Source organism: Pan troglodytes, chromosome 19 (assembly GCF_028858775.2).
Source record: "Pan troglodytes isolate AG18354 chromosome 19, NHGRI_mPanTro3-v2.0_pri, whole genome shotgun sequence".
Classification (NCBI taxonomy): Eukaryota; Metazoa; Chordata; class Mammalia; order Primates; family Hominidae; genus Pan; species Pan troglodytes.
The window spans coordinates 87,310,879-87,333,190 of record NC_072417.2 but is presented as its reverse complement, the minus strand read 5'-3'; the positions used below and the strand labels follow the sequence as shown (position 1 = coordinate 87,333,190).

At 56.5% G+C, this 22,312-nt stretch overlaps 1 protein-coding gene across 3 annotated transcripts in view; it reads right to left on the bottom strand.

The window, feature by feature from the left end:
* KIF19 (kinesin family member 19) overlaps window positions 1–19,411 on the bottom strand; it is a 29,625-nt gene extending 10,214 nt beyond the window's left edge. Inside the window, exons 1-7 of one of the 3 annotated variants that reach the window (XM_016932871.3) lie at window positions 19,240–19,402; window positions 17,127–17,207; window positions 3,642–3,752; window positions 2,912–2,999; window positions 2,469–2,605; window positions 1,281–1,406; window positions 648–842 (exon numbers count right to left, since the gene is read on the bottom strand). In XM_016932871.3, coding sequence (XP_016788360.1) covers window positions 648–842; window positions 1,281–1,406; window positions 2,469–2,605; window positions 2,912–2,999; window positions 3,642–3,752; window positions 17,127–17,207; window positions 19,240–19,278 — 777 coding nt within the window. In that variant the 5' untranslated portion in view covers window positions 19,279–19,402. Of the gene's footprint in view, window positions 1–647; window positions 843–1,280; window positions 1,407–2,468; window positions 2,606–2,911; window positions 3,000–3,641; window positions 3,753–17,126; window positions 17,208–19,239 lie in introns of all 3 variants that reach the window. The other 2 variants (XM_016932868.3, XM_016932870.3) reach the window with 2 other exon arrangements.
* Window positions 19,412–22,312: the final 2,901 nt, after the last annotated feature.

Below are 22,312 nucleotides of genomic sequence, written 5' to 3'. Positions count from 1 at the left end.
GCCTGCACGAGGGAGCCCAGACCTACACCAGCTGGGTGGTGTTGCCACCAAGGCTGCAGAGCTCGGCAAGCAGGACTTCATGGGAGGGGACAAAGGTGCTGCCACGAAGCCAAGCTTCATGAGAGGGGACAAAGATGCTGCCAGAAGTGGGTGACGGGGACCTTCTCCTCTTCGTGATGTGACTGGCTGGGTCCTCTCCCAGGATGTCCCAAGTCCTCCCAGTCAGGGGATGCTTGTCTCTCCCTGCCTCTAACTACTCCTTTGGGCCCATTCATTGTCTTCCCGGATCCCTCCCCTAGGGCAGCCCCAGTCTCCTTCCCTGGAGAAACCCCCATCCTCCTTCCCCTTCCCACAAGAGCTCCTTGGCTCTTCCCGGGATGCCCTACCCCATTCCCCCCCACCCTGCTCCTCTGGAACGTTCCTCACTTCCTTAACCCGGGGGTCTCCACTCATCCCCTCCACCTCGCTGTGACACCCTCCCCGCTCCAACTCCTACGAAGCTGAGATGCCAGCGTCCCTGTCCCCACCTCCCAACCTGTCTCCCCTGTTCCCGTGGTGCTGGCCTTGCATGGGAGTCACCATTCCTGCCCTCCGCTGTTGCCTGGGTCAACCCTCCCTCCTCTGCCCAGCCCAGGTCCCAGCCTCACCTGGGAGGCACGCTCTGAGCCAGCCAGGTCGATCATGAACAGGCGGCCCTGCCGCACCTCCTGCAAGATGTTCTTGACCCGGCTGCGCTGGCGCACGGCCACCTGCAGCACCGCGTGGGAGCGGGACGACGTCTGGTTGGCGGCCGTGGGCTCCTGGGTCCTCTGCCGGTTCCCCTTCATCAGCAGCTGCATGATCTGGGTGGGAGGGAGGAGAGGCAGCTCTTAGTGACTGCTGTAGATGCTCCGGCAGAGAGGAGCCCCCGAGGGGGCTAGCAGGGAGGGTCCTATGTCTGAGCGGTTGGGAAAGGGCAGGCTGGAGTGGGCTGGGAAAGGGCAGGCTGGAGTGGGCTGGGCTCCGTGTGCTGAGAGGCCTGGGGTGGGCCTCGGCTCTCTGGAGGTCAGGGTCTCTGTGTACATGGAGAGGCAGTGTTGCCTGGTTACTCTCCCAGGGTCAGCGTGGTGGGGGCATTGGGGCAGGTGTGAGTCCCCTCCTTGCTGCCACTCAGGATTCTGCCTGTCTGTCCCAGCCTCAGCCGAGTGGGGAGCAGCTCCCTGGCTTCTGTCCCCACCCCTCCTGCCCCTCAGGCGGTGAGCTTCCTCTCAGCGGCTCCAGGCTGGCCACACAAAACTCGCCTCCTTGGCATTGATGGTGGAGACTTCGGTGATGCCGGCCACCCGGATCACCCCCCTAGCGTCCTCCCGCAGCTCCAGGTAGCCCAGGGAGGGGTTCAGCAGGTCCCGGATCATCTCATTGTAGATCTGACGGGACAGGTGGGGGAGGGGTGGGGGAAGGGAGACTAAGGGCAGGAGGTCAAGACCAGGGCTGAGTCCCCTTTCCTTTCGTGCAGGAAAGGCACAAGAGTTCACCCTTCCTGAGCCCAGGCTCTTCTCAGAAGAGCCCTGATTAGGAGGAAAGGCCCTTTCCTTCCTATGGGGTCAGGGGCTTCAGCATCCACAGGAAACATCGGGCTGCTGGAGCCAAGGTTACAGGAGGCTTCGAAACCAAGGAGCACCCCTTTCCAGACAGGCTGGGCACCGGGCAGGGTCCTGAGTGTGAATCCCTGTTCCCTCACTTACTGTGTGACATTGACCTAGTTGTGTGGGGACCTGACCAATGACCAGAACCCCCTTCCCCCACCCAGTGAGGAGCCCTGTTCATTGCTAGGCAACCCCTGTGCTCCTTCTGGGGGCACCCCCACCCCATAAAGTGAGTCTTGCTGGCTGAATCAACACCTTGTTGGCCAGCAGCTGCTGGTGCTGTGCCTCACTGCCTCCTTAAGATGTCACCCAGGAGATTATCAGCTCCCGGAGGAGCCAGATGAAGTCCAGCCTCCCACCTCTTCTGGACTCTGTGTGCTTCCCCAGTCCCTGACATCCCATCACTGTCTGGTGATAGCACTCCCATGGGGTGGGCACCAGGAGGCTGTGGCTGGGTGGCAAAGGCCCACAGGTTCCAGACTGTACATGTGTGTTCAGTTTTCACTGTACCCACATACACAGAATCGCTGGAGGCAGCCTGGCAGGGCAGACAGGGTCTGCTTTAAGGAATGGGCCTGTGAGGATGGTGAGGTGGTGAGTGTGGCACAGGGCGGAGCTTGGCCTTGAAGCTGCAGGGTCCTGAGTTTGAATCCCCACTCCCTCGCTTACTGTGTGACATTGGCCTAGTTGCCTAACCTCTCTGATGAGCCTGCGATGTTTGTAAAGTGGAGCTCACAGTAGGCATGCAGGAGGGCAGCAGTGATGAGCGCCCCGGGAAGCTGCACAGTGACCAGCCCCAGGGAGGGAGGCCAGCCCCATCTGAGCCTAGGCTGGGGGACTCACCTCCAGGTAGGACATGGAGACCTCATACTCCATGTCATTGCTGGTCTCCTCGATGGCACGGAAGAGGTCATTGAGGGTCCGAACATAGATGCCAGGCTCCTGGTCTGTGCCCAGCATGGTGTAGGTTTTCCCACAGCCTGGGGCAGAACAAGGTGGAGGGTGACTGGGGTGGGGCTGGGAGGGAGGCCTTGCTGGGCAGGCACTCCTGGAAACCGGGGTTTGTCCTCAAGGCTGGGCCCTCTCAGATGGCCAGGGAGGTGGTGGGGACTGGGGAGGATGATGCCCCGGCTCGGGTTGGGGCCTCTGGGGCTGGAGGGCCCCGGGTGAGATGTGGAGCGACCACATCCTGGATTCCTGCTCCAGCCGGGGTCAGACTAGTTGGAGGGTGACGGAGATTACAGGGGCATTGCAGTCCTCGCCCACAGTCTGGGCATTCCCCTTACCTGTGGGGCCATAGGCAAAGACAGTGGCATTGTAGCCTGAGATGACGCCCTCGATGAGGCTCTTGGTGGTGGCCTGATACACCATCTCCTGCGAGGAAGGAAGCCTGTCAGGGGCCGGGACACAGGCGGGGCACAGCACAGGCACCCACTGGCTCTTCCTGACCTCTGATAGGAGAGGTTTCTGTCCCTGGAGCCCCAGCCCCAAGATAAGTGGGGGTGGGGGGTGGGGGAGGGGATGTCTCTGCTTACACTCACAGTGGGGGACGTCAGGCTGAAAGAGAGCCCAGGACACCTGAGACGCCTCCCTGCACAGCTGGCTCCTGGCCCCCCACCCTGAGGATGCATCACATCTGTTCCTGGGAGCGTCCCACAGATGGGCGAGATGGGGGTCCTTGAGGAGGGTGTCAGCTTCGCCTAACCCACCCTCTGCCCCTGTCCTCCTCACACCAGATGGCCTTCAAGCTCCTTTTCCAGCTCGGTAGGAGCCAAGCGAGGTGTACCGTGTAGTGTGGTGTCTGAGTGCCAACCCCAGTGCGTCCGTGCAGGAGGCTGGGTGTGTGTGCCTTGTGTGCATGAGAACCTTCCTGAATGGGGAAGGCTCAAGGAACAGAGGGTGAGCAGGTGGAGTGGAGGCTGAGGTTCAAAGGCAGGGGCCGTGGAGGGCCCCTCCTGAGTGGGGCTAAGGGTGGGGAGGGGCTCCTGTGTGTCTCCAGCCCAGGCCCTCCCTCACCTGGGTGGCGGTGAAGTCAAAGGCCACGTCGAACAGGTAGGACTTCTCCCGGGAGCGATGCGCCCGCAGGATGTCGTCGGGATCCTCCACTGGGTCCATGAGAACCACCATCTGCAAGGTCCCCGGAGGGAGGCCCACGGTCACCTGGGATCCCCGGGCCCCGATGAGGTCAACCCTCAGGAAGGTTAACAAAGTTAACCCCTTTGTCGATCAGAGTTAACAAAGCCCTTCTGGGCTCTGAACCTAGCCCTCGTCGCCTCAGGACGTCGGCAAGAGATGGGAGGGGCCAGAGGCCGGAGTCCAGGGCCCAGGTCCCACTGGAGGTAGGTCTCAGAGCCAGAGCCCATTCCTGTCCTCTTCAGCTTTCCCATGTCGGGTCAGGCTCACCATCATCTGGCCTTGGATGCCCAAAGGGGACACCTTCCTGACAACGAGCAATTGCCTCTGCAAGGCCAATACAGCCCCAGGGGAGCAGAGCACACACAGGTGATGCCCAGGCTACCACGAGCCCAGACCCTGGGGGCCTGCCCCTCACTTCAACACCCCCCATGCTGCTCTGCCAGAGAGGGGCAACAGAAGAACGGGCAGCATCTGTCAGGGCTCATTTTGTGTCAGGACCTGTTGCAAGCACCCACACATACAGTCTCTTTTATTTATTTATTTATTTTTGAGACGGAGTCTTGCTCGTTGTCCAGGCTGGAGTGCAGTGGTGTGATCTCGGCTCACTGCAACCTCCACCTCCTGGGTTCAGTGATTCTCCTGCCACAGCCTCCAGCGTACCTGGGACTACAGGCGTGTGCCACCTGTATTTTTAGTAGAGATGGGGTTTCTCCATGTTGGCCAGGCTGGTCTCAAACTCCTGACCTCAAGTGACCCGCCAGCCTCGGCCTCCCAAAGTGCTGGGATTATAGGCATGAGCCACCACACCCGGCCTCACACAGTCTCTTTTAACCCCAGCCATGACCCCAGGCTAAGGCCAGCTATGACTCCCACCTTACAGATGAGGAAATCAGGGTCCAAAGGAGTCACACCCCCCAGGTCGTCACACATCAGCAAGGGGAGACCCAGGGTGCCAACCAGGCTCTGAGTTCAAAGTCCACTGACTCCTATCCACCTTTCTACAGCCCTGCCTGCCCCGCCTCACCCCTCCAGGGCAGAGCCTGGGACAGGGCAAAGAGCCACAGGCAGCTGGGTGAGGGACGAGGTCAGCACGCTGGGCTTGGGGAGCTCCACGCGCAGCTGAGAGGGCTGTGAGGGAACTGCTCCAGTGGCCCTTTGCAGCTTTGAGCCTGAGCTGGGAGTGGAAGGGGAGGCAGAGGGGCTTGGGCTGGCAGCCAGGACAGGCCATGGGTGGGCCAATCCCAGCTGGGGCTCCCCTCCCTGCAGGGTAGGAGTGGCAGCACTGTGTGTGTGTGTGTGTGTGTGTGTGTGTGCGCGCGCATACCTGCTGGCATGTGTGTTGAGACACAGAAGGGTCCTGGCCGGGTTCTTCCCCTCCTCCAAAGGTAACCGAGGGGCCCATTTTCTCGAACTATCTCAGGGCCTGCTCCACTCTGCCCCCGCCTCTGCCCCTGCCTCTGCCCCTGTGCACTTGGTGTGTACTCAGCCTTGTCCCGAGCTCTATGCAGAGATGCAGAGGAAGGAGGCTGCGTCCTTGCTGGGGGCCCTAGTCTAGGGTATGGGTGGGGATAGAGACAATGCCAGATTCACGGAAATGACGGGAGACATTCAAAGATGCGTGGGAGGGCTTGAGTTTGGAGGATTTAGGATGAGAGGAGCAGGGGCAGCAAAAGAGAATCAGGGTAGGCACTGAGGCCCCTGTGACCTCTTATTGGTGGTCGGGCCTGGTATAATCTTCTTGAGCCTCCATCTCCTCCTCTGTCAGATGGGACAGCAGCATGATCCACCTGCAGGGCTGGGAAGACCCTGGAACAATGTGTAATGTGCTTGGGCACAGCGCTGGGCATGTGCCGAGAGCTCAACAGTCTTTGTTCAAGGGGCTGTTAAGAGGGCAGGGGTGGAGACTGAGAGTGGCCACCTGTTCCCCGCACCCATGACTCTGCCATCAAGTCGAGACCCACAACCCCACCCTCACCGTGGAGAAGGTCACTGGGATTCCACAGGCCCTGCATCTGCCTGAGGTCCCTTTGGACCATAGTCCCTGTCCTCATGCACCACCCCCAACCACTGCACCGTGGAGGTGCCCCCTGAGAGGCAGCTGGCGCCTCTAAATGCTGCTCTGCGCCTGGGGACGCCTGGGCTCCCTGGGGTCCCGGCTTGTGACAGCCAGGGGAAAATGAGCCACCACCGTGCTCTTCATGAGAATGGAGGATGCTCCCTGGGGCCGTGGGTGCTGAACGGAGTGCATGACGGCAGCCTCAGCCAGCATGGGCATCTCACGCGTCCCCTCTTTCAGTGGCAGGGAAGGGGGTGAGGGAGGTAGGGAATGGGTGTCTCATTGGTCCCCTCTTTCAGTGGGAGGGAAGGGGGCGAGGGAGGTAGGGAATAGGTGTCTCATCGGTCCCCTCTTTCAGTGGGAGGGAAGGGGGCGAGGGAGGTAGGGCATGGGCAGCCCCCTCCTCCCAGCACGTAATCACAATGGATCATCGTGACTGAGCACTTCAATTTGAATCATCACGATGATTCTTCTCAGATGGGGAAGTTGAGGCACAAAGTCATGTTGCTAGGAAATGGCAGAGCCAGGACTGGGTCCTGGCAGTCTGGGTCCCAGCTGGTGCTCCGGCTACCCTTCTAAACTGCCTCTCACGCACACACTTCCACCCCTACTCCCACGAGGGGCCTTGTGGGGTGGGGCAGGTAGGGGAGTTCCTGCCCTGTCCCTCAGTAGTTCCTGTAATTCCAGGAAGCCCCAACACCCGTGGTGTGCATTAGTCCTACCTAACTCAACCGGGGATAAGATACTGTCCAAGGAGGTAAACTGAGTCCTAACAGCGGGCAGGGCACTGAGGAGGGTGGGCTGTCATAGGGGTGCCCCATGGAAACAGAGACAGGGGCTATGTTCCCTTCCTGGGTCAGCAGGGGAGCCAGGGCTGGTGACAGTCCCAAAAAGGGCTTGGGAACAGACAAGGCATGAGGGGTGGCCGCTCCGGGGTGAGGAGAGGCTGGTGAGGGGGCAGCAGGCAGCAGAGCTGTGAGCACAGCCGGGCTCCATGGATCCAGGAGATCCTCGTGGGTCCCTCTGGGTCCACCCAGATCGAGCTTGCGGATTTAGAATGCCCAGTCCCAAGAGGATGACAGCCCTGGGGCTCCCACCAGACTCCCTCAGCATTCTACGTGTGCCCTGGGTCAAACCCCCTTCCTTCACCACCTGGACTCCTGGGATAGGTTCGTACCTGTGCTCAATGCATCAAAACTAACCTATGACCATCAGGTATCTGGCAAGGCCCCTTCTGGGATTCTCAGTGGAGGAGGGAAGCGGGAAGAGGAGGCCTGACCCTGGCAGCCTCATGTGGAAGTCTTTCCCAATCAGATGGGATTTCAGGTCAGCCAGTTACAGGAGAGGGCTCTAGATAGGATGGACCGGGGGCTTTGTGCGGGGAAAAGAATGAGGCCACTCACTCAGGTTCCCTGCCAGCTGGCCAGAAGCTAGGTGGTCACAGTGAGCCTCTTCTAGGATCTGGCCCCTGTCCCAGGCCCCAAAGCTTGCAGCATGAGCCCTGCTCTAGTGTCAGACCCCACTGAAGGTAAAACCTGGCTCTGAGTTCCCCGGTATCGGTCCCCATGGGATGCAACCAGAACCCAGCCAGCTGCTCCCGCTCTCATCCCAATGCCGGTGTTCCTGTGGACACGGGGAGGACCAGTGGCCTGAGGAGCACCCTCTGGGAGGGGGGCCTTCAGTGCTAGGGAGGGTGAGTGGCATGCACCAATGCCCATCCCACCCATGACCTTCATACAACCTCCAGACACTGCCAAGTTCACAGTGTCCTGGGCATTTGGTTCCTTTAGCTAACCAGGCTCCTGTAGTACACTGTCAGCACAGCTGCCACGATCCCCGCTTAAAGAGGGCTTTGTCTGGGTTCCATCTGTCCGGGCTCCAGCCCCCGCCCCACCCTCGAGAGCATCACCCTATTCCTGTCCCCTCTAGCACACAATGGAGCCCTTGTGCCCCTCCTCCAGGTGAGCCAGAGCTGAGCTGGAGAGGGGTGGGGACAGGTGCTCTGAGCTGCCAGGGAGACCAGCATGGGGTGCTCAGGCCAGGTCAACACGCTTGCTGAGCAAGGTCTCAGGGACAGAGTGCAAAAGGAGGCCGGGTTTCCTGCCTTCCGACACTCAAGGATCATGTCAATAACCTGGAAAGTGCCAGAGCACAGGGAGGCACCTAATCCTACCCCTACAGGAAGACTTCCTGGAAGAGGTGGCACTAGCATTGAGTCCTAAAGAATGAGAGAGGTGGAGTGGAGAGAGAATTTTGGACTATTACATGAGCAAGGCAAAGAGGCAATGGGCAGGCTGTGGCACTGGTTCTCAGCTCAGATCACTGGGGTTTCTTGTGAGAAACACTGGGTCGGGAAGAGAGCGCTGGAGCTTCACCTTCCACTCAATGTGCCAAGGCTCTTCACTGCACAGATCTGAGAACTGACGTGTGCATCCACAGAGGCCAGCACACGCGTGCCCCACCCACCCATGCACCCCTCACCCCGTGAGCACATGCAGTCCCTACTCGGGGAGGCTTCTCTACATCCTCTGAGCCTCCCTCTAAAGGCCCCCCTGGTTGGCACACAGCAGATGTCCAAGAGACGTTTGCTGAATAAAGCTATCGTTTATAGGGAGTGGTGATTGTGCCAGGCACAGTGCCAAGGGCTTGGCGTGTGTTTTCCATGACAGCTTAAGAGTGGGCACTCTTGCCGGGCATGGTGGCTCATGCCTGTAATCCCAGCACTTTGGGAGGCTGAGGGTGGGTGGATCACTTGAGGTCAGGAGTTCGAGACCAGCCTGGCCAACATGGCGAAACCCCGTCTCTACTAAAATACTAAAAATACAAAAATTAGCTGGGCATGGTGGCACGCGCCTGTAGTCCCAGCTACTTGGGGGGCTGAGGCAGGAGAATCACTTAAACCTGAGAGGCAGAGGTTGCAGTGAGCCAAGATTGTGCCACCACACTCCAGCCTGGGTGACAGAGCGAGACTCTGTCTCAAAAAAACAAAAACAAACAAATAAAAAAAGAGAGGGCACTCTTATTATCACTTGCCTGGAGATGAGGAATCAGTTGGGTTAAGTAAATTACCCACAGCCTCACCACAAAGTGCAGAGCTGGGCAGATTCAGAGCTGTGGGTCTCAGAACCCAGCCTGCCCACCATGCTTCTCCAAGGGCACGAGTGGACAAACAGCTGCCTGGCTGGGGGGAGTACCCGCTTGTTAGAGGTGGAACTGTGTCCCCCCCAGATTTCATGTTGTGAAGCCCTAATGCCTAGTGCCTTAGAATGTGACCTTATTTGGAAATGGGGTTGTTGCAGGTGTAATCAGTTGAGGAAGGATGAGGTCACATTGGAGTAGGGGGAGCCCTTTATCCACTATGACGAGTGTCGTTATGAAAAGGGGAAATTGGGGCACAGATCTGCATAGAGGGAAGCTGCTAGGAAGAGATACACAGAGAAGATGCTCATCTAAAGCCAAGGGGGGCCAGGCATGGTGGCTCACGCCTGTAATCCCAGAACTTTGGGAGGTCGAGGTGGGTGGATCACCTGAGGTCAGGAGTTCAAGAACAGCCTAGCCAACATGGCAAAATCCCATCTCTACTAAAAGTACAAGAATTAGCTGGGTGTGATGGTACATGCCTGTAGTCCCAGCTACTTGGGAGGCTGAGGCATGAGAATCGCTTGAACCCAGGAGGCAGAGGTTGCAGTGAGCGGAGATTATGCCACTGCAATCCAGCCTGGGTCAGGGAGTGAGATTCTGTTTCATAAATAAATAAATAAGCATAAAGCCAAGGAGAGAGGCCTGGAGCAAACCCTTCCCTGCTGCCATGTTGATTGTGGACTTCCACCTACTGTGAGACAGTAAGTGGCTGTTGTTGAAGCCACACAGTGTGTGGCACTTTGCTACAGCAGCTTGCAAACTAATACAACATCCAAGGCAGGCTCACCTGCCATAGGGAGCTGAGTGTTGCCACACCCCAGGTGGGGCTTCAGCCAGCTCCTCCCCCAGCCTTAAGCAGGTGGGCTCAGCATGGGCATTCTCTCTCACAGCCCCCTGGGGAATGCATTCTCATGCTCATACTGGGTGCCTGTCTCTGGGAGGTTTCAATGGCAACTTTGCTCACATGGGAGGCGGGCAGCTTCATGCCAGAGCTCTGTCCCTCCAAGCCCATCTGCCGCTGCAGCTCCAGGCTCCCAACTCAGCAGAGGCTCTGGATTGAGACCCCACCTCCACGGCCTCCTCTCCCAGCCCTGCTCTTAGTTCAATGCAGATTTTGACCTTTCCAGAGTTCCAGACAGAGTCGGAGTCTTTTAAGCTGGAAACTCAAGATCCCGTAGGGAAGTGGGGGCCTCAGGCCAGGGAGAGGAGGTCTCATCCATAAGCTGTGTCCCTATTGGGGGACCAGGCTCATCCCAAGCATCTAGGTGAGAAATACTTTGCACAAAGCATGTCACACTACTAGGCTGCAGCTGCATTTATCAGCTTTGCAGTTTTAACAGGATTCTTTCTGGCCTCCAAATGCCTGAGCACGGACCAGGCTTTCTCAGGCTTGGCACTGTTGACATTTTGGGCTGGATCATTCTTTGCTGTGGGGGCAGTTCTGTGCATTGTAGAATGTTGAGCAGTATCCCTGGCCGCTACCCACTAGATGCCAGTCGCACCCTTCCCCCGGTTGTGACACTGCCAAATGTTCCTGGGGGCAAAATTGCCCTGGTTGAGAACCACTGACTTAGACCATTCCTCCCACAGCCTCCAAGGCTAGTGGCAAAAATCTCCGAGGGAGGGGGTGCCACAAGTGAGGCTCAGTTTGACATTGCTGTGTGACTTTTAGGAAGCTCCAACACTTCTCTGGGCCTCAAGTTTTTCCCAGTTGGAAGTCAGGAGGACCAACATGGCTGTAGCCTTGAGAGGAGAAATCATATTATACCAACACCCCTATCCTACTCAGGAAGCCTCAGCAGATAATCTGGCTCTGGCTTTATCTGCAGCCCAGGGAGCCAGGCCACAGCCCCTTCATTCTTACAGGTAAAAATAAACCACAACAAATCCTGATTCTAGGCCTTGTAAGGCTGTTTCTGTTTCTGTTTGTTTGTTTGTTTGTTTCTTTAAAGGAGAATTTGTTGCTGGCCATGTTTCTAGTTGTAAACATACCATCCTGGGATCCTCAATAAAGGCAACGTCGATCCCAGGAAGGGTGTCCCTGGGGCCTGTCAGCCTTCAGGCTGGATGGAGAAGGCCAAAGTTGACCCTGCTGAGCTCATAAAGCCACCAAAGCCCAGCTGGCTGCTTAGGACACAGCCACACCTGGCTGATGTCCTGGTCAGATTCCTGCCTGGCTATAGGATTCTGAGACCTGGAGGCTTAGGATGGGGAGTGTGTATAACCAAGAATATACTAGGGCTGTGTCTCTCAAAGGGTCTGCAGATACCTTCACCTGAGTCACCCAGGGAGCTTATAAAATGTAGATTCTCAGGCACTTCCCACACGCGCACAGTCAGAATCTGTGGGGAAATGGGCCCATAAATCTGCAGGTTAACAAGCACCCTTCCTTGTATCCATCCAGATGCTGAGTGTAAGGATCCTTGCAACCTAGAGGATTATGCACAAGAGCCCAAAAGTGAGAACAACCCACATGCCCATCAATTGATGAAAGGATAAACAGAACATGGCGAATCCACACCTCAAACATTATTCAGCCAGCAAAAGGAGTGAAGTTCAGGTGACTGGATACAGTGGCTCACACCTGCAATCCCAGCACTTTGGGAGGCCAAGGCAGGAGGATTGCTTGAGCCCAGGGGTTTGAGACCAACCTGGGCAAGATGGCCAGACCACACCTCTACTAAAAATTAAAAAAATCAACTGGGCACTGTGGCATGTGCCTATAGTCCCGGCTACTCAGGAGGCTGAGGTGGGAGGATCCTTTGAGCCCAGGAATTCAATGTGGCAGTGACAAAGTGAGACCCCCATTCCTCCCCCCCCGCAAAAAAAAGGAGTGAAGTTCTGATAGGAGCTATAATGTGAATGAACTTGAACTTCAAAAATATTAGGACCAGCCAGGCACAGTGGATTGTATCCATCCAGATGCTGAGTGTAAGGATCCTTGCAACCTAGAGGATTATGCACAACATAAGGAGTGAAGTTGTATCACTTAATGAAGTTGTATCATAAGGAGTGAAGTTGATAAAGATTACACCTGTAATCCCACCACTTTGGGAGGCCAAGGCGGGTGGACCACTTGAAGTCAGGAGTTCGAGACCAGCCTGGCCAACATGAGGAAACCCGTCTCTACTAAAAATACAAAATTAGCCAGACATGGTGGCACACACCTGTAATCCCAGCTACTTGGGAGACTGAGACAGAAGACTCACTAGAACCTGGGAGGCAGAGGTCGCAGTGAGCTAAGATAGCGCCACGGCACTCCAGCCTGGGTGACAGCCAGACTGTGTCTCAAAAAAAAAAAAAAAAAAAAAAATTAGGACCACATACTGCATGATTCCATTCACATTCAATGTCCAAAGGGGCAATATGGAGATGGATAGTACTTTAGTGGCTGCCTGGGGCTGGAAGGGGCTGGGGACACAGGCAGGTGGCTAAGCGGGGAGAGGTAAAGAATCCTGACCCCCTCCCCTAGCCACTCTCCACCAGCTCAGCTCTTTGGGGAAACAGGGCCAAGAAGCGTCCAGATGGTCGGTGTGCAGGGAGTTTCCCACCTCACTGCCCCCAGGCAGGCAGGTGGGCTAAAGACAGCTGCTCCCGCAGCACTTCTGGGCTCGGGCAGCTGACATCTGTCACCTTATACTTTATTTATCTTTCCCAACAGCCTCCCAGTTGCGTGGCTGCGCTCCCCCTTACATTATCTCCTTTAATCCTCTCGACAGCCCTTGGGGTGGGTGGGGCAGGTTTCCTGTTCTCCTGTCTTCTGATGAGGAAGCAGAGGCCCAGGGAGAGTTTCAACTTGCCCACCAGTATGCGACCAGGACGTGGCAGGGCTGAAAGAGCCTGGGTGCTCTGGTTCCTGGGTCCCAGGCTGTATAGCCTCTGTTCTCGGGAGCTCAGGGATCCTCTTGCCTACATTTCTCCTTTCCATCCCAGGAGTCATGCTGTCCGGCCAGATCTCCCCTGGTGGCCCTTCTGCCTTCGCTCCTCTTTCCTTTCCCACCCTCACCCAGCCCTCCTGGCCTAGGCCCCACAGCTAGGCCTGGTGGGAGCCCTTACCTGGCTCTACAGCACCCCGGGAGCAGAGTGGGGTGGCAGCAGGTAAATGCTAATGATGGGACATACACATGGTCAGTTGACTTAACTCCTGCAGACAAACAGCCTGGGAGAGCTAGGAGGAGGGTCCATGGGCTGCAGGCTTTGGGAGGGATGGGGGATTGGAGGAGGCGGCTGTTTGATCTGTAGCTTTTTCCCCCACCTGGAACGCTGGGGCCCCACCAGCCTCTCAGGCTGTCCCTGGCTCCTCTGGGGCCCCAGAGGTAAATTAAACCAGGCCCACCTGGTTCTTCCCCGCTTCCTGTGTTTACACGTTAGGGTCTGATCTCACCCCAGGAGCTACTAAGACATGGAGCTCCCACCTTACTTCCAGGAACACACACACACACACACAAACACACACACACACACACACACACACTGAGGTGTTCATTTGGGAACCGTCCTGAGTGCTCTGACACAGGAAGAGGGAGCAGGAAGGCTCAAGGGCCAGGTTTTGTTTACCTCTGGGACCCGAAGCCATCCCATATTTCAGCCCTTGAGACACATTCACATTTATTAACCCCTATGAAGACACGTGCCAGGCACTGTGGTATGCACTGTGCCTCTGTTAGCCACAGGGACCCTCTAAAGAAGGCATTGTGACTACTAATGGAATTGAACGGGGTCCTAATCACTAGCCTTCCAAGGCAACTGGACTATCCCCATTAAAAATCCAAACCGGCTGGGCACAGTGGCTCACACCTGTAATCCCAACAGTTTGGGAGGCTGAGGCGGGTGTATCACTTGAGGTCAGGAGTTGGAGACCAGCCTGGCCACCATAGCAAAACCCTGTCTCTACTAAAATTACAAAAATTAGCTGGGCACGGTGGCGTGCGCCCGTAATCCCAGCTACACGGGAGGCTGAGGCAGGAGAATCGCTTGAATCTAGGAGGCGGAGGTTGCAGTGAGCCAAGATTGCACCACTGCACTCCAGCCTAGGTGACAGAGCAAGACTCCATCTCAAGAAAAAAAAAAAAAAAAATCCAAATCCGAACTCCAGCTTCCCCAGAATCCAAGCACCCTGGGCTCCTGTCCCAGAGGACTCTCCGCCTGTGGGAATGTCCCCTTCTGCCAAGCCTCGTTGCCACAATCTCCCTCATTTGAAGTGTCCCCAGGAGAACAATGCCTAGACTAAAGAAGGCTGCCCTAGGACCCCTCACGGTGGCCCAGCCCAGCGGGTTACTGCGTCCCCGGTCCACCTCTCCCCACTCAGGACGAACATGTCCTGGCTCAGCTCCCAAATACACCCACCTGTCCATGGTGCCTCCAGGCCTTAGGAGGAAGGACAGAGCTTTGACAGGCCAGCTGGCCCCATCAGTGAAGCTGACGAGGACTGGACCCCCAAGCCTCCCTCTGGGCCAGGGCTGTGAGCGAGCTACGGGGTCACTAGGGTCAGGTGAAGGTCAGGAGGTGGGGGAACTGGTCAGGTCGGGGACAAGGGTAAGGGGGGTCCATGTGCATTTTGCTTCCTGGGTTCATGTATCTTGTCTCCTACTTGCCAGGCATTTATTTGTCAGAGGGACAGTGTTTGTTACTAGAAGGGTCCCAGCCTGGCAGTTATGGCTGCTCCTAAACTACAGTCCTCCGTTAGAAGGGCTGGGCTGGATCCCTGGTGCAAGCCAATCTTTGAACCCACTGGGGACAGAAGGAGCTTAGCGCCAGAAGCCCACAGGGAGTTTGCATGGAGAGCTCTCCTCAGTGCCAGCCCAGACAAGACTCTCTGCACCTCCAGCTGACAAAGGAGCAGCCCTGTTAGAACCACCCAGCTCAGAGGCCTTCTTGGAGGTGGAGGCAGTGGAGGCGTATCTTGGCTGGATTAGGCCAGACCCAGAGAGGGAGCCCCTCCTGCTCCACACGCAGGGATAGAAAGGAACCAGTGTTTGCCGTGTGTGGGCACACAATGGGCTGTCCCCTTGACGGGGAGCGTTCCCATCAGCACCAGTTAATATTTATCAGCCCCCACGCAGGCCAGGAGCCAGGAGTAGCAGAGAGAGAGTCAGCATTGTCCCAACCCCGAGGACCTGATGTCTTCGGGTCAAGCTGGACAAACAGAGTGGCTTTGCCTGGAAGGAGGTTTCTCCTCCTGAACTCTATGGCTCCTCTCCTGAGCCAACCCAGCAGCCCTGGGGAATTTCAGTCTCTAACAGACGTTGATAACTGACATCTATGAAACTCTTCCTATGTGCCAAGGACTGGGTAAGCATGTGCGTACATTAGCCTACAAAGACCCTCTAAAGAAGGCATCATGACGTCTGTCTCCACTTACACATGAGGCAACCGAAGCTCCTGGAAGCAACCCCCCAGGCTGCACAGCTGGCAAATGGCAGAACCTCCTCGAACCACTGTTTATGTGCATTCATTCTGCTCCAGCTGGGTCTGACCCATTAGACGAGGTCTTCCCAGTCACCCCTGCTTTCCCCAAGGTCTTTGAGGAAGCCCACCCTTTTCCAAGAAGGAATATGGGCAAAGAAATGAGGACGCTGCTACCCATGGCTCTACTGTGCCCACAGTTCCACCATCACTGCTGAAGAAAGAGGCTTGAGTGGGCCCCTGCCCCTGGGGAGCCCAGAGGTAAACAGGCATTGGAAGTGTGCCATCTGCCTCTGGTTTTCTTATCCTGGGCCCGGGGCTTCATGAGTCCAGCCCGTGGGACCTGAGCCCAGGCCCATCAGGTGCTCACGTGTGCCTTTCTCTGCATTGTAGAGTGCCACCCAACTTCTCTGAGCCATTAGCACATCCTACCACCACGATGCTCCTACCTGGGCACCAAGCCCACTCCTGTTGCCCCCACCACTGTGCCTGTGTACATCCCAGCACAAGTCCTCAACTGCCTACCCAAACAAACATCCTGGCCATGGTCTACAGAGTATGTGGTTTGGCCCAGCCCATTCACACCTCTTGCCCCTTTCTCTCCTGCTTGAGCCACTCTGGCCTTTTCTCAGCTACCCAGTTGCATCCCAGTCCCTCTCACCACAGGCCCTTTGCACATGCAAGCCCCTCAGGTCAACATTTCTCCCCTCATGCATGCTACTAATGACCTCTTCTTCACTCCTTATGTTTTCAGCTCAAACACAGTTGTTGTTGTTTTTCTCTTTTTCTCTTTTTTTTTGAGACAGAGTCCCACTCTGTCACCCAGGCTGGAGTGCAATGGCGTGATCTCGGCTCACTGCAACCTCCACTTCCTGGGTTTAAGTGATTATCCTGCCTCAGCTTCCTGAGTAGCTGCGACTACAGGCACATGCCACCACGCCCAGCTAAATTTTTGTATTTTCAGTAGAGACTGGGTTTCACCATGTTGGCCAGGATGGTCTTGATCTCTTGACCTCGTGATCTGGCCTCCTCGGCCTCCCAAAGTGTCATGCACAGTTTCTTAAGGAAGCCCTCGCTGACCTCCAGGTTTAGGTCTTATCCCCCCAGGTTTAGGTCTTATCCCCTTCTTACCTACTCTCATGCCACTAAGCATTTCTTTGAAGCCCTTGTTAGCTGCAAACTCGTTTGTTTGTGATGCAATTCTTTGATGAATGCCTCATCTCTTCACACTAGACTTAAGGTAATGGAGAGAGGACAGGGCCTTTTCTGTTCACCACAGTTTCCCAGTTTCTAGCACAGTACCCGGCATGCTGCTGGTACTTGATACACACTTATTGCCTCGTGTGCCCTGCCTTCCTCATCCTGGTGACATGAGGACCAAGATTGCAAACAGAGAGCCGAGGATTTTGCCACACGTTACACCCTAGAGGCGAGCTTTAGCTCTCAACCATATATATATGTGCTCTGTGGGCAGCAGGCATATTAGGGTGGGAAAGTCAAGCAATGAGCATGTGAAAGGTAAAGGATCAGGGCCCACCCAGGCTAGGGAAGCTCCCAGTTGTCCTTGGATCAATCTAGGAAGGCTTCCTGGAAGAAGAGCCCCCAGCTTCCTTGGTGATGTCATCAACAGCACAGCCAAGAGTTCAGTGAGTAGAGGAAGGAGGGTGCTGCAAGCCACAGGGGCCCTTTCTGCCCTCACCAGGTGAGCTGAGCCATCTGAGCAGACCTCTGCCCTGCAGCTCCTGCTGCAGAGCCCTGCATACCTGCTCATCCACTTTATGGGCGATGAGGGTAGCTCCTTCCTCCAGCTCTGCCACGCTGATGGGCCGGACCCGAAGCGCCACCTGGGAGGGAAAACCAAGCCCCTGGGATTAGAGGGAGAGGACCATGCTGGGCCTCAGAGAGACCTCACGCAAGCCCCTGGCTTCTCTAGCATTCAGCCGTCTCAGGCCTCCTTTGTCCTAAGTAAAACTCTACCTAGGTCAGAGGGCAGCAGGTCCACAGAGTGTTGGACTGTGTCTGAGTTGATGAGTCTCCCCAGGAGCCCTGGCCTCCGGGAGAGCCCCAGGGGAGAGAGCTGTCTGCTCCTCCAGCCTGCCTCAGCCTCACGCACAAATAAAACACTCGCAGCTCCCCTGGGCTTGAACTTGGGGCCCTGGCACTGGAGCAGCCTCTCTGTGTTTCCACGAATGATGTGCTGCAGAGGAAGGTGCAGGCACGGCTCTGGGATGAGGCCTGGTAGGTGGGATGGAGCAGGGAATGTCCCCCATCATCCCAACAGCCTGTGACCACATTCCTACGCCGAGGAGAGTGTCACCTAGAGCCCCCACATCTGTCTGTCCTCCAGCCAGTGTGAAATGGGTCTCATCCTGTGCGTGGATCTCCCTAAAGAACAGGGTGGAGTGGGGAGCATGTCTTCTGCTGATCAAAGGGCAACAGCTGCTGGGTGTGGGGATAGAATGAACAGCCCTCTGGCCGAGTGAAGACTCCTTCAGGTCTGGTGTGGTGGCTCACGCCTGTAATCCCAGCACTTTAGGAGGCCGAGGTGGGCGGATCCTGAGGTCAGGAGTTCGAGACCAGCCTGGCCAACACGGTGAAACACCGTCTCTACTAAAAATACAAAAATTAGCTGGGCGTGGTGGTGCATGCCTGTTATCCCAGCTACTCAGGAGGCTGAAGCAGGAGAATCGCTTGAACTTGATGGGGAGTGAGCTGAGATCGCACCACTTCACTCCAGCCTGGGTGAGAAAGTGAAACTCCGTCTCAAAAAAGAAAAACAAAACAAAACAAAACAAAGGCACTTTCAGAGGGACCTACACTGCCTGACAGGTCACCTTTAGTGGCATCTTCAGCCAAATTCCACTGGCGGGAGAGGAGGACCCTTCATCCCTGCCCCCCGGGGCACACAATACATGCCAAGGCCAATGATTTTCAAAGAGACACATTCTAAAAAGCCAGAGAGGATGTCCTAGAGCCCAGGGCTTGCTTGGGGGCTGGAGCCGAGGCTCCTTTCAGAGAAGCAGCCCACCCTTGAGAGGTAGGGGACTCTGGGAGCAACATTATCCTCCAGTTACCTTACTGCCCACCTTCTGGTGATGAGGGCCCTTCCCCAGACCTCAAAAATTAGGGGATGAGGAAGGGGTTTGCTGAGACAGACACCCACCCACCCACAGCCTAGTGGTGGCCTCGAGGTCACTGAGTCATCTCCCTTGTTGCTCTGGCCCAGGCACCACTGATGATCAGGAATTCCACCTTCCCCTCCACAGCTCCCACTCTCACCTCCCCATCTGTCCCAGGCCCCAGGGCTCTGTGGGGCCATCGTAGCTGCATAGAACACTTCTCTGAACTACTTCGAATCCGGACTTGGGCAGCATCTGTGTTGCAGCCCAAGAACCAGGCACTCCGGGCCCCATCCTGACACCAGGGGCCCTTGTCTTCCTACTGGTGACCCCCACATCCCTTTAAACTCCTGACCTCACCAGGGCTGGAGCAGCCTCTGATTAACTGGGAAACCGCCACCTTCCTTCTGGGGGCAGTTAGGTCAAGCCCTCCCTGCCCCTGGCGTTTCTGGATGAGAGAGCCGAGATTCATCTGCGCACGCTTTGGGGGCGGGATCTCCCAATGGGAGGGTGGAAAGGTGGTGGTGGGGTTGAAGTTGGGGTAATTTTCAGGCTCAGGAAAGTCTAAAAAGGCCATGGTCCCTTCTTGACACCCATCCTGCAGGACTTGGGGAAAGTTGCTCTGAAGAGTCCCGGCCCTGGCCGTTGCCTGTCCTCTCAGTGAGGTGGCGGTGAGGGGACAGGACTCTCTGTCGCTGGAGGCCGACTGAAGTAGACCACGGAGCGGGGTGGGGAGGAGGGTCTAAAAGGGTCTCACCATGAGTTGCTGGTCCTTGGAGTCCCCGCTGTCCTTCATGATTGCAGCAGGTGGAGGGGCTCAGGCCGCGCCACCGGGCATGGCTCAGCCGCACCCCCACCGCCTCCGGGTCGCGTCCGCCAGCTGCTAGCTGCCCGCCGCCTCGCGCGCTGCCTGACAACCCGAAACCAACAACGCGCCAGCGGCTAAGGACGCTGACCCGAGGCGGGGCAGGGGGAGGGCCCGGACGGCGCCGCCCCGCCCCCGGCGCCCGCCCCTCCCTGCGCTGAGGGTGAGAGTTGGCCGCCTCCGCCGAGGAGGCCCCCGAGCCTGAGCCGCTGCGCGACGATGTGTGCCCGGCTGTGCGGCCCTGCGGCCCTCGGTGCGTCCGTGCGTCCGCCTGGCGCCTCCATGTCAGTTCGCTAACTCCTGCGCGCCCACCCGCGCCCCTTGGCTCGCGGCGCGACCCCGTGCCACTGCCCTTTAGGGCGCGCCCCAGCAGCCACGCTGCCCCTTGAAGCACATACATCTGCCGCCCGCCCGTCTGCCTGTCTCTGGGGTCTCCAGGGCGGCGGCTGGCAACCTCGGGTTTCCGTGGGCGCCGCGTGCATCGCAGCAGGTGCCTGTGCTGTGGGTGTCTGCACCCACTGCCCACTGGCATGGGTGGCAAAAAGTTGTCCCTTTGCTCAGGCCGCCTGCCCAGCGGTATGGAGCCAGCACCTCTGTTACCTGGGGTGTGCTACAGAAGAGCCTGACTCAGTGCGACCCACTAGCAAACAAGTCTCTACCCCTGAACCCAGAATCTAGGTCACGATGGCTGGGTCCGTGTGCCCTGCTGGCTCCCCGCCTGCTGCTGGAAGAGCCACAATACTGTGCAAGAAAGTCTAGGTCTGACGCTACCGCCTCCATTCTTGGCGACAATAACAACGGTTGCACTCCCAGGGAACACAGGGGAAAGGTTCCTGTCCTCAGGAGGCCCTGGGAAAACAGGATTCTGGTCCCAGTTCTGCCTCCAACTCGGCCAGCCACCTGGAGCTGGTTTTTCCTGCCTCCCTGGGGCCTCAGTTTCCTGGGGGATGTTGGAGCCTCTCCCAATTCTGATGTCCATCCTCTGTGTCCTCTGCCCCCACCGAAGCTGAGCCAGGCAGCCCCAAGACTGGGAGAGGAAGCCACGATGGGTTTCACTTTCCAGGGAAGGGGCTGGGAAAGGAAGCACTCATGTCCCCAGGGCTGCCTCAGACTGCCTGGGGTCCCTCAGAGGCAGAGTGTGATGCCAGCCTGTGCCCTGGGACTGGCTTCCCCGGCTGCCCCTGAGGAGCCTGTGTTGGGAATCGTTATTAATAAACAGCAGCAAGAAGCAGCCATCAGCCTTGGGTTTAATAAATAGATAAACCAAGTAAAACTTGGTGGAAACCAAACTCTCCTGCAGGGGATCCCAGGTTTTGTCCTGTTCCTTGGCCTAGGCTGTAGGCTGGACAGTTTGCAAATGGGCATACTGTGACAAGAATCGGGTCGGGTTTTTTGTTTTTGTTTCTGTTTTTTTATGACAGAGTTTCACTCTGTCACCCAGGCCGGAGTGCAGAAGCACAATGGCACGATCATGGATGGCTCACTGCAGCCTCGATCCCTCAGGCTCAAGTGATCCTCCTGCCTCAGCCTCACAAGTAGTTGAGACTACAGGTGCGCACCACCACGCCTGGCTAACATTTTGTATTTTGTAGAGACAGGGATCTCACTGTGCTGTCCAGGCTGGTTTTGAACTCCTGGACTCAAGCAATCCTCCCACCTCAGCCTCTCGAAAGAGAATCAGGTAAGTTTTAGGGGTGTGTTGTGCTTGCATTTTAGGCTCCTGAAAAGAACCTATTTGGATCAATCAAACAGGCCCCTGGTCAACTGGGCTGTCACTATTTTTCTTTTTCTTTTGTATTCCTCCACATGCATCAGTCCCACCCAGAATGCCCCATAGTTATTTTTGTTTTTGTGGGGTGTTTTTTGTTTTTGTTTTTGTATTTTTGAGACAAGGTCTTTCTCTCTTTCTCTTTTTTTTTCTTCTGCCTCCCCACCCCTCAAGACAGGGTCTCACTCTGTGGCCCAGGCTAGAGTGCAGTGGTGCCATCACAGCTCACTGTAGCCTCAACCTCCTGGGCTCAAGCGATTCTCCTAACTCAGCCTTGGGAGTAGCTGGGACAACAGGCGCATGCCATCACGCCTGGCTCATTTTTTTTTTTAATTGTTGTAGAGGCAGGGTCTGAAACTCCTGAGCTCAAGTGATCCTCCTGCCTCAGACTCCTAAGGTGCTGGGATTACAAATGTGAGCCACTGCGCTGGGCCTATAGCGATTGATGGGTAAAAATAAGAAGCTTCTTGGCTGGGCACAGTGGCTCATGCCTGTAATCCCAGCAGTTTGGGAGGCCAAGGCGGGCAGATCAGTTGAGGTCAGGAGTTCAAGACCAGCCTGTCCAAATGGTGAAACCCCGTCTCTACTAAAAATACAAAAATTAGCCAGGCATGGTGGCAGGCACCTGTAATCCCACCTACTCGGGAGGCCGAGGCAGGAGAATTGCTTGAGCCCAGGTGACAGAGGTTGCAGTGAGCTGAGATCGTGCCATTGCACTCCAGTCTGGGCGTCAGAGTGAGACTCCATCTCAAGAATAAATAAATAAATACATAAATAAATAAGAAGCTCCTAAGTAACAAGTCCCCACCCATCTTACACGAAGACTCATCACAAAGTCAGGTATATTCTCAAACAATGTCCTCTGCCTGACTTTTGGGTTTTGTCAATTAAACCACCATCCCCTTTATTTTATTTTATTTATTTATTTATTTTGAGACAGAGTCTTGCTCTTTCACCCAGGCTGGAGTGCAGTGGTGCGATCTTGGCTCACTGCAAGCTCCGCCTCCCGGGTTCACGCCATTCTCCTGCCTCAGCCTCCCGAGTAGCTGGGACTACAGGCGCCCGCCACCACGCCTGGCTAATTTTTTGTATTTTTGGTAGAGACGGGGTTTCACCATGTTAGCCAGAATGGTCTCGATCTCCTGACCTCATGGTCCACCCGCCTCAGCCTCCCAAAGTGCTGGAATTACAGGTGTG